Below are 14,639 nucleotides of genomic sequence, written 5' to 3'. Positions count from 1 at the left end.
TTTTTTTTTTTTACAGAGATTTACTGTACAAGATTCTTAAGTGATATAACTTTGTTTTATTATTTATTAGGTGGATGTACTAATTGGGAACCTCCAATATTACCTAAAATCCTTACCGATATTAGCTTCTAAAAATGGAAGTTATTTAAAATGACATGATCCATATTTTGCTGAAAGTAAGTATGAATTATAAAGGTCTCTGTGGTAAATCACATTCAACCATTGCGCTATATTTCTAGACCCATAGAATAGTCGTGAAAATACAATATCAACATGAGCCGTTCAGGGCTAATAAGTCATAATAGACTAGATAATCACCTTATGTATCCTTCCAAAAGCGTTTAATGACGTCTTCTGATCCCAAGCATTTTTTTTTTATTTCATTCACAGAGTATTCAGCATATAAGTTTAAAGAAATACTAATAAGCAAATATTATCTTCCTTTTTTTTTTTAGTATCCTTTTTAAATAATATGAAAGAAACAATCAATTATAACAGTAAACAGTAACAAAAGGAATTAGCAGATATCTTGCAACAATATATACCTACAAACAAGAAAAAGGTGCCATCAGTAACAAATCTTATCTTTTCTATATACACTTGAGTTATACTGCAATCCAGATACTTCTATTTTTATAAGCAATTGGGCTCCTTATAACTATTACAGTATTTTATCCAGTAGGGCGTTAATAAATTCGCCTAGCACTTCTTGATAAACAAAATAATTGTATGGTTTTACATCAGATGATCAAAATATTATAAACAACTCATTAGAAAAGGAAAAAATACTCAAGTTAACAACCTATCTACAGTGAATTTTCAATTATTTCAGTATGAAAAGAAACGAAACTAATTAAATTTCGGTAGTTGAGCTAGTATCATAATCACCTGACGATTTGATTACCTGAATTCAAACAATATTGAAAACAAACAATAACATTGTTCTGAAGTTCTGATATTAGACTATTTAAACTGAAACCATCCTGTTTTAATTTGTTATTCCATATGTATGTTTATTATAATAAAATAGTCCAGATAGGCAATCAATAAAAGTTTATTAGAAATGGTCAGTTTATTAAAGCCATTCCTAGTGTTGGGATCACTAAGAGTTGCTAATGCATTACAACTTTATGCACAAGATATTACTAGTGACTACAAACACGTTGGTGACATTGATGCGTCTACGGGTCCAGGTGATGCATGGTACATGAATCTGTATCCCAACACCACAAGTATTGAATTTGAGGGAAGTATCAACCTTGCCAATTATTTGGTTTTAATATCACACACAGGTATGACCAGTTTAGATTTTACATATCACGGTGGTGATATATACTTGGGTGGTAATATGCTGATTGACAACACGCAAGCTACGGGACCACTAAACATTATGATGACAGGAAACTCATTTAACGCTACTTCGGGCACATTCGTTGTTAATGGAACCCTTGGTCAAGAAAACAAGGCTTACTATGATTTCAATACATTCAATTCAGTTGATAATCATATTTATAACTCTGATGTTACATTCTCATCTCGGACAAAAGTGATACCGGCAAGATTAGCGTTAACAAACGCAAATGTCTTCTTTGAAGGTGTATATGACAACGACGATTACTTGAATAATCCAATCCAACTGTCCAACAGTACAGTATGGTTTGATGGCAGAGTACCAGAAAGCCCTTATATACAAACTGATCCAAATTCCGAGCAAAATGTTGTTGTATTTAATGACGGCGCACCAGATCAGCAGAGAACTTTTTCTTGGACATTCTTCCCACCTGGCTTTGGAAATAATTATCTAGCATTCCCTAATGATATCATATCATATTATTACGAAGCCTTGAATTATACTGCAGATACAGGTGGTAACCTGCTAGTTACAACTACAAATGGTAACTTCACTTTTAGGGTAGGCGGACCACATTTAACTAGCGATTTCGTACAGAGCGATATCACCTTACAGAGGAATGGTACTGACGTTGTTGTACATGGTTTAAGGTTGCGTGATATCTATCACCAAAGGGAACCAAGTACAGAGACATATTTTTTCTTTAATCATACTGGTGTGGTTACTCAAACACAGCTTTTCTCATACTTCCCAGTATCCAGTGGTAGCCGCACATGGACCAGCTTTTCGAGGTACACGTTATATGAAACAGAGACCTACTCACAACCTTCTGTATCAACAGCTACTGTTACTAAGGACAGCACCACCGAGACCGATATCGTATCATACTTCCCTACCGTGGGATCTGACGGCAAGACACACACTGGTACTACTACGTACACACTGGTCGACACAGACACATACTCTCAGCCATCTGAATCTACAGCCTACGTCACCAAGGACAGCACCACCGAGACCGATATCGTATCATACTTCCCTACCGTGGGATCTGACGGCAAGACACACACTGGTACTACTACGTACACACTGGTCGACACAGAGAGGTACTCACAACTACCAGCAAGCACTGCGTATGTCACCAAGGACAGCACCACCGAGACCGATATCGTATCATACTTCCCTACCGTGGGATCTGACGGCAAGACACACACTGGTACTACTACGTACACACTGGTCGACACAGACACATACTCTCAGCCATCTGAATCTACAGCCTACGTCACCAAGGACAGCACCACCGAGACCGATATCGTATCATACTTCCCTACCGTGGGATCTGACGGCAAGACACACACTGGTACTACTACGTACACACTGGTCGACACAGACACATACTCTCAGCCATCTGAATCTACAGCCTACGTCACCAAGGACAGCACCACCGAGACCGATATCGTATCATACTTCCCTACCGTGGGATCTGACGGCAAGACACACACTGGTACTACTACGTACACACTGGTCGACACAGACACATACTCTCAGCCATCTGAATCTACAGCCTACGTCACCAAGGACAGCACCACCGAGACCGATATCGTATCATACTTCCCTACCGTGGGATCTGACGGCAAGACACACACCGGTACTACTACCTACACTTTGAGTGACAACACCACCTCCATGTCTGAGTCTGTCACCCCATTGCCTGCTACCACAATTCTAGAAACTGACATTGTCTCTGACAACCAAACCATCCACGAGGTAGTGATTGCATCTGGGTACACTGACAGCGAAGGCAATATTGCAACTACCACTTGGACTGAGTTGACGATGGCAATGGTTGATGCCGACCCTGTGTACTTGTCCTCAAGCATGGTGCCATTTGCCAACAGCTCTATCACTACTGGTGGCGACGCATACACCCAGCCTCCTGTCTCTACCACCACAGTCACTGTGAATGACACCACCGAGACTATTGTGATCACGTACTGTCCTATTGTTGGGTCTGACGGTAAGACGCATACCAGTACCAGCAAATCCACTGTGTGTGATAGCGATGTGTACACTCAACCACCAGTCACTACAGCCACTGTCACCAAGGAAGGTGGAGTTGTCGAGACTGTTGTTGTGTCGTGCTATCCAAGTGTTGGCACTGACGGTAAGACACACACTGGTAGTTCAGTTTCTACTTTGAACAATGTGGCCAAACCAACTAGTGGGGTAGCTTCTGGTTCTAACACTGGTGCTTCTGGTTCATCAGCATCATCAGGTTCCAATGCTGGTTCCAATGCTGGTTCCAATGCTGGTTCCAATGCTGGATCTAATGCTGGATCCCATGGTTCCAGTACAATTTCTTCCAAAATCCCATCAGGCTCTTCTAGTTCAGGAATTGCTCTTCAATCCACTTCTCCACATGCCACTGTGAATAGTATTCAGTATGAAGCCATGGGGTCCACCACAGCCAACAATGTATTGTTAGCAGCCATGGTGGTAATCCTTCAAATGGTCTGATGCTTATAAATTGTTCTAATGTTTTTGTCATGGCCTTCCATTATTTGTTCGTTTTATAACTCTGTATTTTATTCAGTTCACTCAATACCCAATTGTATTCAATTTTCTTTTAATGCGATTTATAATATATTGTTTAAATAACACAGTTATAGTTTATTCCTATTCTAAAAAATACCATTCGACACAGGTAAAGGTCCACCATGAAGATGTGGAACGGGTTTATATAAGGGGACTTAAAAAGCGTTATAGATCAAGTGATTCACAATGTCTTGCGATAGTAGTTTTTAGGATATTTATGAGATAAGCAATTATTTCTTTTAAGAAATATGTAAAATATGAAAGGGTATACTCAATAATTCAAGGAAAACATCGCTGCTGAATTGCTCAGCAAATATGCTCAGCAAATATGCTTAACATATGCTTCTGATATAATAATGCTTAAATAGTTGGAAAGATATGAATTATGTAGTATTATGGTATCTTAATACTCTGTTTTGAAGTTACGACTGTCTTTAAGATTGACTATTTGTTAGTTTCCTTAGCTCCAAAATTACCTCCATTGATGTGACATTTCCACGTACACAAATGGCGACACTCACTCCAATTCTACAATTTTATATAAAATTTGTTCCCAAGCAGTATTACCAATACAAACTTATGATAGAACTCTGAACTATTATCCTTATAGATTCCTTCAATATATCTCAGAAATATGTAACAGACCCTCTATGCATAGCAAAGTACTCCTTGTTTGCTGTATAGTTCGAAGTAGACCCCCGATCTATTGCAAAAGGAGATTTAAACATTCCATAAAAGTATTAGAATTTACGAACAAAATGTGTAGTGTGATAGGTCTTTATCCGCAATTATTGTGTAGTAAGCCTCCATTTTTATAGTATTTACAGCGTTGTTGTCAAGAAAGCTCTCATTTTAGGACCTGGATACATCATGTAGTGCTACAGAATTTACTATTATAGTTGTCGACTTAACTATTACCTATTTCCGGGCTTCAAATTAATGACCTATCAAAGAATATAGATTGATTTTCAACACTACTCAAAAAATGGGAAGAACTCACCTCTGTATACTAGCTCTCGCGATACCATCAAAGAAAGATCGTTAACGTACAGAAAACTATGTGAACTACTTGGTAATGTATTTACTTCATCAAGCTTCTACAAGTGAAGGCTAATATACCTTGTATCTCCCTCCATCTCGCCACTCTAAAGGACCCAGAGGTAGAGCACTATCATCTAATTGTAATATGGCTTTTAGATATAAATCTTAACCGCTTGTAGGAACTAAAATGTAATATTAATGCCAAATATGCATGAATTCCATCTTCACAGGCTTTTTGGAGATACATTAAGACTGTACTAATGATAGTACCAATAGGCATTGTTTTACTCTAGGTACTTCTTGGATTGCTGTGGGCTCAAAATTTATGAGTTTAAGGAACCATTGTTCTCTTCTTATTAAATTATTGAAAAGTCATTAAACACTATTAAGTTATAAGAGGGTATATTATACTATATTGAAAAGTCGTGAAATAAAATCTAACGAACGAAACAGATAATGGTCTAAAAAACAATATCATATATAGAGGTCTTCAGCTCTATCAGACCATTTGAAGGATTACCACCATGGCTGCTAACAATACATTGTTGGCTGTGGTGGACCCCATGGCTTCATACTGAATACTATTCACAGTGGCATGTGGAGAAGTGGATTGAAGAGCAATTCCTGAACTAGAAGAGCCTGATGGGATTTTGGAAGAAATTGTACTGGAACCATGGGATCCAGCATTAGATCCAGCATTGGAACCAGCATTGGAACCAGCATTGGAACCAGCATTGGAACCTGATGATGCTGATGAACCAGAAGCACCAGTGTTAGAACCAGAAGCTACCCCACTAGTTGGTTTGGCCACATTGTTCAAAGTAGAAACTGAACTACCAGTGTGTGTCTTACCGTCAGTGCCAACACTTGGATAGCACGACACAACAACAGTCTCGACAACTCCACCTTCCTTGGTGACAGTGGCTGTAGTGACTGGTGGTTGAGTGTACACATCGCTATCACACACAGTGGATTTGCTGGTACTGGTATGCGTCTTACCGTCAGACCCAACAATAGGACAGTACGTGATCACAATAGTCTCGGTGGTGTCATTCACAGTGACTGTGATGGTAGAGACAGGAGGCTGGGTGTATGCGTCGCCACCAGTAGTGATAGAGCTGTTGGCAAATGGCACCATGCTTGAGGACAAGTACACAGGGTCGGCATCAACCATGTCCACAGTCAACTCAGTCCAAGTAGTCGTTGCAATATGTCCATCGCTGTCAGTGTATCCAGATGCAATAACAACCTCGTGGATTGTTTGGTTGTCAGAGACTATGTCAGTTTCCAGAATTGTGGTAGCAGGCAATGGGGTGACAGACTCAGACATGGAGGTGGTGTTGTCACTCAAAGTGTAGGTAGTAGTACCGGTGTGTGTCTTGCCGTCACTGCCCACAGTTGGGAAGAAGGAAATAATGTCGGTCTCGGTAGTACTGCTCTTAGTTACAACGACAGTAGAAGGTGAAGGCTGCATATAGCTCTCAGTCTCACTCACACTAGATTCGTTCATCGACGACATCATGCTAGAGGACAAGTACACAGGGTCGGCATCAACCATGTCCACAGTCAACTCAGTCCAAGTAGTCGTTGCAATATGTCCATCGCTGTCAGTGTATCCAGATGCAATAACAACCTCGTGGATTGTTTGGTTGTCAGAGACTATGTCAGTTTCCAGAATTGTGGTAGCAGGCAATGGGGTGACAGACTCAGACATGGAGGTGGTGTTGTCACTCAAAGTGTAGGTAGTAGTACCGGTGTGTGTCTTGCCGTCAGATCCCACGGTAGGGAAGTATGATACGATATCGGTCTCGGTGGTGCTGTCCTTGGTGACATACGCAGTGCTTGCTGGTAGTTGTGAGTACCTCTCTGTGTCCGTGGTAGTACTAGATTCAGTCTTGCCGTTAGATTCAATCTTGCTGATACTGTCCACCAAAGTGTAGGTAGTAGAACCAGTATGTGTCTTGCCATCACTACCCACACTTGGAAAGAACGATACCACGTCTGTCTCGGTAGTACTATCCTTGGTAATGAAAGCAGTGGACTCAGCTGGCTGCGAATACGTGTCCGTGTCAATCAATGTATATGTTGTGGCCCCGGTGTGTGTTTTACCGTCAGTTCCTACAGTGGGGAAGTAAGAGATAACTTCGGTCTCAGTGGTACTCTCCTTTGTAACAGTCGCTGTTGTGACAGGAGGGACATAAAAACCATCATAGTATTTTACAGCATGTACTGTATGTTCTGTTCCGTTCTTGTTGACTATTATATCCTCTAAAGCAAAGTTGCTAATATTGAACGCCGGTGTTTCGTAGAAATCTAGGTAAAAAGTATCAACTTCAGTTTGAATTTTCAAGTATGAGTATGTATCACTACTGATACCATCCCAAGGTAGAAAATCTAATGATTTTATATTTGTAACAAAGGCATAATACGTGTTAGGATTATTGAAAAGAGCGGGAGAAAGATGCTTAACTTGACCTGGGACAGTGTCATTAAGAACAATAACGCTTGTGCCATTATCACCTGTATCACTTTTATCAACCAAAACCAATTGCGGTGAGGAATACATATAGGGGACTACCTTAGCATCAAACCAAACGACACCTGTTTGAATGAGAACCTGACCTACATTAACTTCATTTTCAATTATAACACAACCTCCACTCACGGCTAAAGTGGCCATGAGTAAGTTAGCACAGTTATATGTGACCTGCACGTTCTTAGAATAAGCAATTGGGGTAGAGGAATTGAATACATCAATATATGCAAAATTGTCTTGACCGGGAGCTCCGATAAATCTTGTAGTCCCAAATTCACTAATAAATGAGCGTCCAATTATAGTTGCTTTCAATGGTCCTGTGGCTGCACTATTATCAACAACTATATAACTGTTGGCGTATAGATTACCACCATGGTATGTGAATTCCATGTTAGAGACACCTGGATCTGATTTTACATTCAGATTATTCAAAGTTATATCGCCATTAATCTCAACGTTCTGTGCACCTGGGTTCAAATCCAGCTCCCAAGAATCAGTAGGATTTGAGTTGAAGTTACCACTCTGTATGAAGGAGGAGTTAGTGATGTTTACCACATGAGTAGTCTGTGCACTTACAAGGCCACACAGCCCGAACAGAATTGTAGGTACTATATTTACCATATTGTGTTACTAGTTTTTAGCACTTTTTTCTATTCAATTTAATCAAGTTGGACAATGACTGGATTTTAATAAGAAAACAGAAAACCAATTCATCTTTATATATTCAACTGCTTGAAGGAATGTCCATTTATAACTTCAGGGAAGCAATGAATGTCACAAATTTAGACAAGGGAGTTATACAAATATTTTTATAGTGCTTTAATTGTTTAAGATTTTCGTACTTCTTCTTCCATGATAAAAATAGACTAGTCGAGGAAGGAATTACCATTTTCTTTTTTGGACCTTTGTTTATAAGTATTTCATGCAGTTTGTTGATATTTTCTAATAATTTTGTTTCATCTGTAGCAAAAAAATATTCGCAGAATGGAAATCAAAATGAGAATGAGCGATAATCGAGTATCTGGGCTGCAGATTCATAATCCAAGTCACTGTATTTATTGTCCGTTAGTTATAAACCAATAACCCCCCCCCCCCCTAGATGAAGACTATCTCATATCTGTGCACTAATGCAAGGGTGTACTAGCGATTGATTAGGAAATCAAGTTTGTAGACAATTCACAACATCAAAACATCTATGCTTCTAAATCGGGAAAAGGATCAGCATCGTAAAATAAAAAGACCCTTGCAGATCAATTTCGTCATTACTGCGTTCAACAAAATGCATGCAGATAATACGTCTCGAGACAAATTGGCCGTTTGCTGCTAGGGATCGACTGGTTCGGAGATTTAGAACCGCAAAGTAGAACGCCTAGCAGTTATTTCTGTTTCACCTGAAAGCTTGTAGCCAACCCTGGCTGACATTTCAATGATGCTTTTATTTTCACGAACGAGTAAAAAAGACGTAGCAAGCCCTTAGCCCTATAGGTAAAGCCCGTTATTTACCGAGAGATTCATCTAATTAGTAATGTCCAAAATGTAATCCAAGCAGCCTCTAAGTTAGTGCCACAGGAGGTGCTCTTCTGCCCCTCTGAAAAATTTTCATCTTTAAGGACGTTGCAGGTAAATCCTACACAGATAATAGGCCATACAATTTTTCTTTTTTTTGTCCATCTGAGGGACATTTATTCCAAACAAGGAAGACTAAATCGGAATTACCCTTGCCAATCAACCAGTTCCGATTTATCATTCGGGTGCTCTTGTGACCATTCCGTTCACTGCGAGCCATCTAGAAGTGCGTGCCCTATCATACATAAGAGATATTCTAGACATTGAGAATGTTTAGCATTAACTTAGTACATTGGTAAATTGGTATAGCATTATCTTAGTACATTGGTAAATTGGTTTAGCATCACCACCTTGGCCATGCGGCAGCTCGACACTTCATCATACCAATAGCTGAGTGCGTTATGATTTCCGGGTAATGTAATGTATACATCTATACGTAATAACATGTGACGGTATCACGTGATGCTTGCATATTTGGACTTGTCTTACAATGGGTTGGAATATATAGTATCAACTTATACAGATGATATTGACATAATAGACATAGTGCAACACCGCATGCCTTATCAACCAATACTCTAGCTTATATCATATATTTGTATTGACATAGTTGTAGCTTATACCCGACATACGTATCTGGCTCTTGGATATTATATAATATCTGTATTGCCCTATATTAGATATTTATAGTTCGCGATTGCAACAACAACGTCGGGATTCCACTAAGTGATGTTATCTATTTACGTGTTTTTTTGTTGTTGTTTACATTTTTCAGGATAATAAACGCGTCAGCTGTGCCCTGAAAAAAAAGGAGTTTTAGAGGCCCCTAGCCGGGTGCAGTAAGTATTGCAGGGCAAAAGTGGCCACATACAATGGAGTTCCTATCCCCATTGTTTCTAATTAAGGGCTCTTGCACCCACTCAATTATCTAATTATTAACACATTGCTCGTTTAAGTCGTATAATGGTAGTCATAGATATTTTCACATACAATATATTTATTATATAAAGGAACAAGGATCGATCCAGTGATGGGGAAATGGTTATTGTAACCCTGGTCATCAACTACCTACACGCTAATACTTGATATGATCTACAAACAACAATTGATGAAATATTACCTTTCTCTGACGCTGACGATGCCTTTTTTGGTACCAGCCACGCAGACGAATTGGTTATCACAGACACAGACACAGACACAGATGCTGAAGGGTAAGAGACATCCTCGTGACTACTTCCTTAAATACTAATATTCATCACTTCCCATATATAAAAAAAATTTATACATATTATACATTCTCTATAAAGACAAAATACATTCGTTCCTCTATTCACCATTTAGTTTTTCATCTAAATACAATATGATTTATATACGCCAGTGAATGCTGAACACTTTTAAGGCCATTCAGTATATTATGGGAAGGCACAGCATATAGTACATACCAGATGATAAGGTTTATGCCTAGAAAGAGATTTTAAAAGTATTAATTATCTATTTATTTATTGTTACATATACCACGTTAGTTTAGCGTACATCAAGCTAATTCGATGTCTTCCGTGTCCTTTTCCTCGTCATTGTCAACAAACTTCAGGGTCTTGCCCTCATTAATTAGATGCCAGACGTTCAAATAGGAATATTCCTGTATACACTGGTTTAGTTGGAGCATTGTGAACCCTCTGGAGTTCACGGTCTTGACAATGTAATCATATGGAAGTGAGCCTTTGAAATCGCTCTCCTGAGACATCTTCTTAATGATCTTGAAGATATTTGTAGTAGGGTTCAAGTCTCCATTGGCTCTAGCTCTCTCTTGGTAAAGAGAGTCCTTAGACACAGTTATCAGCCTTAGGGCTTCGTCCACGTCATCCATATCAACAGTCTCCGATAATCTCAGTTTTGCAAGTGCTTGCGAAAGTCTGATGATTGCGAGCAGTGTTCTTGGAGTTGCCTGTCCGAAAGAAAACTTCGAGTCTATGTCTCTCTTGGAATCCTGTCTTAATCGGATATATGCTGAGACAACATGGTCGTTTATCTCTGAGGTCATAACAGGCCTCATAGTCCTAGCATAGGCAATAAACTCTCTCATTACAGTGGGCTCAATAGGTTCAAAATCCAGGTCAGGCTGTTTGTTGTGCATGTGGACGTAAGCTACATGGTTAGCAAGCAGTTCATCACTTTCCCTGTTAGGTACATCTAGTAGTAAAAATAATATGTCAAATCTGGATAGAAGTGCTGCTGGAAGATTAATATTTTCCAGTGGTGATAGTCTTGGATTATATCTACCGTACAAGGGATTGGCTGCTGCTAGAATAGATGTTCTAGCATTCAACGTAGTATTGATACCTGCCTTAGAAATAGAAATTGTTTGCTGTTCCATGACTTCATGAATAGCTGTTCTGTCACTCTCATCCATTTTGTCAAATTCATCAATACAACATATACCATTATCAGCCAAGACTAAAGCACCACCTTCCAGGATCATTTCATCAGTAACCGGGTCCTTCATAACTGCAGCAGTTAAACCAACACCGGAGGAACCCTTACCAGTAGTGTAGACACCTCTTGGAGTGATCTTACAAATGGCCTTTAATAGTTGGGATTTAGCCACACCTGGGTCACCCATCAGGCACACGTTAATATCACCTCTAATTTTCATACCGTCACCTACCCTCTTGTCTACACCACCAACCAGTAGCAGTAATAGAGCTTTCTTGACATCAAGGTTACCGAAAATTTCAGGTGCAATAGATTTAGCCAACCTCTCGTAAACGTTACCAGTCTGAGCCAAGGTGGAGACATTAGAACGAGCCTGAGGTGTCATCTGGAAGGAAGCAAACTTCTTCTTATGTTGGCGTAGGTGATGAGCCTCTAGATAAGTTTCTGTTAGAAGGCCTGCTTTCAGAGCTTTGAACCCAGTGTATGGTGAAGGTAGGAAGATACCAGAAATATCTACTATATCACCCGGTGTGACGCTTCTCACCAGAGGACCGTTAACGTGTATAGTCAAAGTTCTTGGGATATGCCCCACGGGTACTTGTTGTGACAGTTCTTGTATCTTACATTCCTGGAAGGCGTTGAATTTAGAGGCTCTTGTACTCATGAATAATTGACCCTTGGTCTGGTTTTGAGCACATTCTCGTGAAGTACATTCGACTAAAGGAGAGAACGTTTTTGAATTCACCTCTTGGAACACTTCATAACCACACTGGTCGCAAGTATAGGCAATAACTGTGACAGCAGGTTTCACGTCCGAGACCCTAGTGATGATACCTCTCACTGTAATTAGTTGACCCAAATGCTCACCCTTGATTTGTCTCACAGAGAGCGGCACAGCACCTGACATGTACTTCTTCGAATTGTATCTTGCTGCATAGGATCTGGTCAGAGGTCTGAAGTAAACTGTGTAACGCCTTGTCAGTTCTGCTGGGAAAGTCTCTGTCTCGTCCTGTGCTAATTCACGCATAATATCGTTCGATGTGGTGTCGGTATTATCCATCTCGCTCCTGATCTCATGGGTACGCTCGGAGAGCATCCTTTCGTTTCTCAATCTCCTCTGGTTCAGGATCACATCTAGCACATCGTCCTGGTAACTGATCTCTTTCGTGGGCAAGGGCATCACACTGTCAATACACCTCGAGAACAACTCGATAAAATGGTTAGCGTTCTTCTGAATCAAGGCCACCAGGTCCTGTGACACAGCATTCCCTTCAAGAAACTTCTCACTCTGGAACCTCAACACATCGTTCAGCTCTATCTCAACAGTATCACGCTCACGGTTCGAAACTTGCTGCAGCAGGTACATATACTTGGGCCCCGCCTTCATAATCACTTCCTCAATACCCATGTTAACATTCTCATCTGCATCAATGGTGGCCGAGGTGTCCACCGCGGTGGACACCTCGTCATCCACCTTGAAGTGCTGCAAGAAATCCGCGATCTCGCTCGAGAAGGCTTGGTAATCAACCGACAGCTGCAACGAAGGTAACGCAGTACTCATTTTTATCGATCCGGTTGTTTTGTACTACTATCAATACAGATTAGTACTCTACTTCACAGCACCTCAGCACTAGCTAATATATCTTTTTAACCGCTCTGTGTGGACCCTCTCACCGCCAAAAATTTTATATTTTCGCTTCACTTTCCCGATAAAACTTCCTAATAGGGTAATTTCAAATCACGTGTTTTACGTAATAAGTGTACTTTCATGTGATGTACGTACAACACTATTATAGAGCACGTGTATTACGTAAATAATTATGTATATAATGTTACCCGGATATTTCTGGACAGGCACTCGTCATTAATACTACGATTGAACAATATAAGAAGTTAGATATTGCTTAACATTAAATGTTCAATCCATTGCCATTCATTATTTTAGATGGTGTTAGCAATTTTATTAGAAAATTGGCTTTTTTGCATGTAGCGAGTGTGTAAAAAGAACATTTTAGTCACTTTTTGTTTTATTGTTTCAAGGGTAAATAATCACATAGATATAGTTCCCATGCTATAGCTGTTGTGCTTTTCGATTTTTACATAAATATACTAGTTCTCTATTGTCTAACTTGCTAAGTTAGCTACTACTTTAATTTAGTACTATCATGTTCTTTGTCAGTACAATATGCTTTTTTACATATCAATATACAACAGGTTCTGGAAAACTTCAAAATATTTTTAGACCAGGTTTTTCCGAATGAATATATATACACTAATTCCTGCATATATCTCTACATAAATGCTGGACAGCGAAATGTGGTGGGTAATATCGAAAACCCTCTAGATTCCCTACCACATATAATTTTCTAGATTACGGCACTGTTTACTAACTCAAAATCCCAAAACAGAAAGACACCAGTTTAGGAAACAAGGATTTCCCTAGTCGGATATATACAGATAAATTTGTATGTAATAGCAGCCTCGTATATTCTATACAGCTTAACCTGCCAGAGAAGACATTTCTCGAAAGGTAGTGACTTCTTGTCCAAGAGGAAAGGACAAGAGATTGAAGCAACACGATCCGTCCACCCAAGGAGTCTTCTCTATATCCTATATTAGTGCCAAAAAAGAAAAGAGGCACCTTTGTTTGTACTACGGCTGCCTCAAAAAAGAAAAGATGCAATTGGGATTTACCTATTTTTGCGTTTTCTTTCTTTTTTTATTTAAAGAGTTACTGCTTTTGTACGATATCACTCTACAGCTAGTTGTGTAGTATTTCTTCGCTGTTAATTGTAATTATGTTGCATATTTCCCTACTGATGATTAATAGCCAGTAGTAGTACATTTGTTAAGACCACCAAAGGCTTGTACACTGAAGTACAGTTCTTCTGTAAGTAGTAATACATAGAAAAATCGGCAATTTGTAAGCCTTTTATGGGTGATGAAACAGTTTTACTTTAGTGCTGCCTTAATTTAGTATATCCAGTATGGTTTTCTATCGCCTGGACAAATTACCTTTCTATTAGAGCTACTTTACTAATAGGAAATATTACTTTCTACTCCTCCAGTTGTACTACTTAATAACTCCAACACAAAAATCTTTCTCTGCTACGATATATT

At 39.4% G+C, this 14,639-nt stretch overlaps 4 protein-coding genes across 4 annotated transcripts; 2 read left to right on the top strand and 2 right to left on the bottom strand.

Annotated features, from left to right (window-relative positions):
* Nucleotides 1–1,063: 1,063 nt before the first annotated feature.
* Nucleotides 1,064–3,865, top strand: RNJ42_00117 (uncharacterized protein; the record flags this gene model as incomplete). Its single annotated transcript, XM_071050287.1, has 1 exon — nt 1,064–3,865. One exon carries the CDS (start codon nt 1,064–1,066, stop codon nt 3,863–3,865), a length of 2,802 nt encoding a protein of 933 aa, XP_070908879.1.
* A 2,850-nt stretch (nt 3,866–6,715) lies between these two features.
* Nucleotides 6,716–8,141, bottom strand: RNJ42_00116 (uncharacterized protein; the record flags this gene model as incomplete). Its single annotated transcript, XM_071050286.1, has 2 exons — nt 6,716–6,999; nt 7,988–8,141. 2 exons carry the CDS (start codon nt 8,139–8,141, stop codon nt 6,716–6,718), a joined length of 438 nt encoding a protein of 145 aa, XP_070908878.1.
* Nucleotides 8,142–10,173: 2,032 nt separating this feature from the next.
* On the top strand, nt 10,174–10,335 carry RNJ42_00115 (uncharacterized protein; the record flags this gene model as incomplete). Its single annotated transcript, XM_071050285.1, has 1 exon — nt 10,174–10,335. One exon carries the CDS (start codon nt 10,174–10,176, stop codon nt 10,333–10,335), a length of 162 nt encoding a protein of 53 aa, XP_070908877.1.
* Nucleotides 10,336–10,620: 285 nt separating this feature from the next.
* On the bottom strand, nt 10,621–13,080 carry MCM7 (DNA replication licensing factor MCM7; the record flags this gene model as incomplete). The annotated part of the gene is made up of 1 exon (XM_071050284.1): nt 10,621–13,080. The coding sequence occupies one exon, from the start codon at nt 13,078–13,080 to the stop codon at nt 10,621–10,623; it is 2,460 nt and encodes an 819-aa protein (XP_070908876.1).
* Between the last annotated feature and the right edge of the window lie 1,559 nt (nt 13,081–14,639).

The sequence above is a fragment of the Nakaseomyces bracarensis genome (genome assembly GCF_045282275.1).
Source record: "Nakaseomyces bracarensis strain CBM3 chromosome Unknown Scaff1_0, whole genome shotgun sequence".
Classification (NCBI taxonomy): Eukaryota; Fungi; Ascomycota; class Saccharomycetes; order Saccharomycetales; family Saccharomycetaceae; genus Nakaseomyces; species Nakaseomyces bracarensis.
This window is presented reverse-complemented; position numbering and strand designations above follow the sequence as displayed.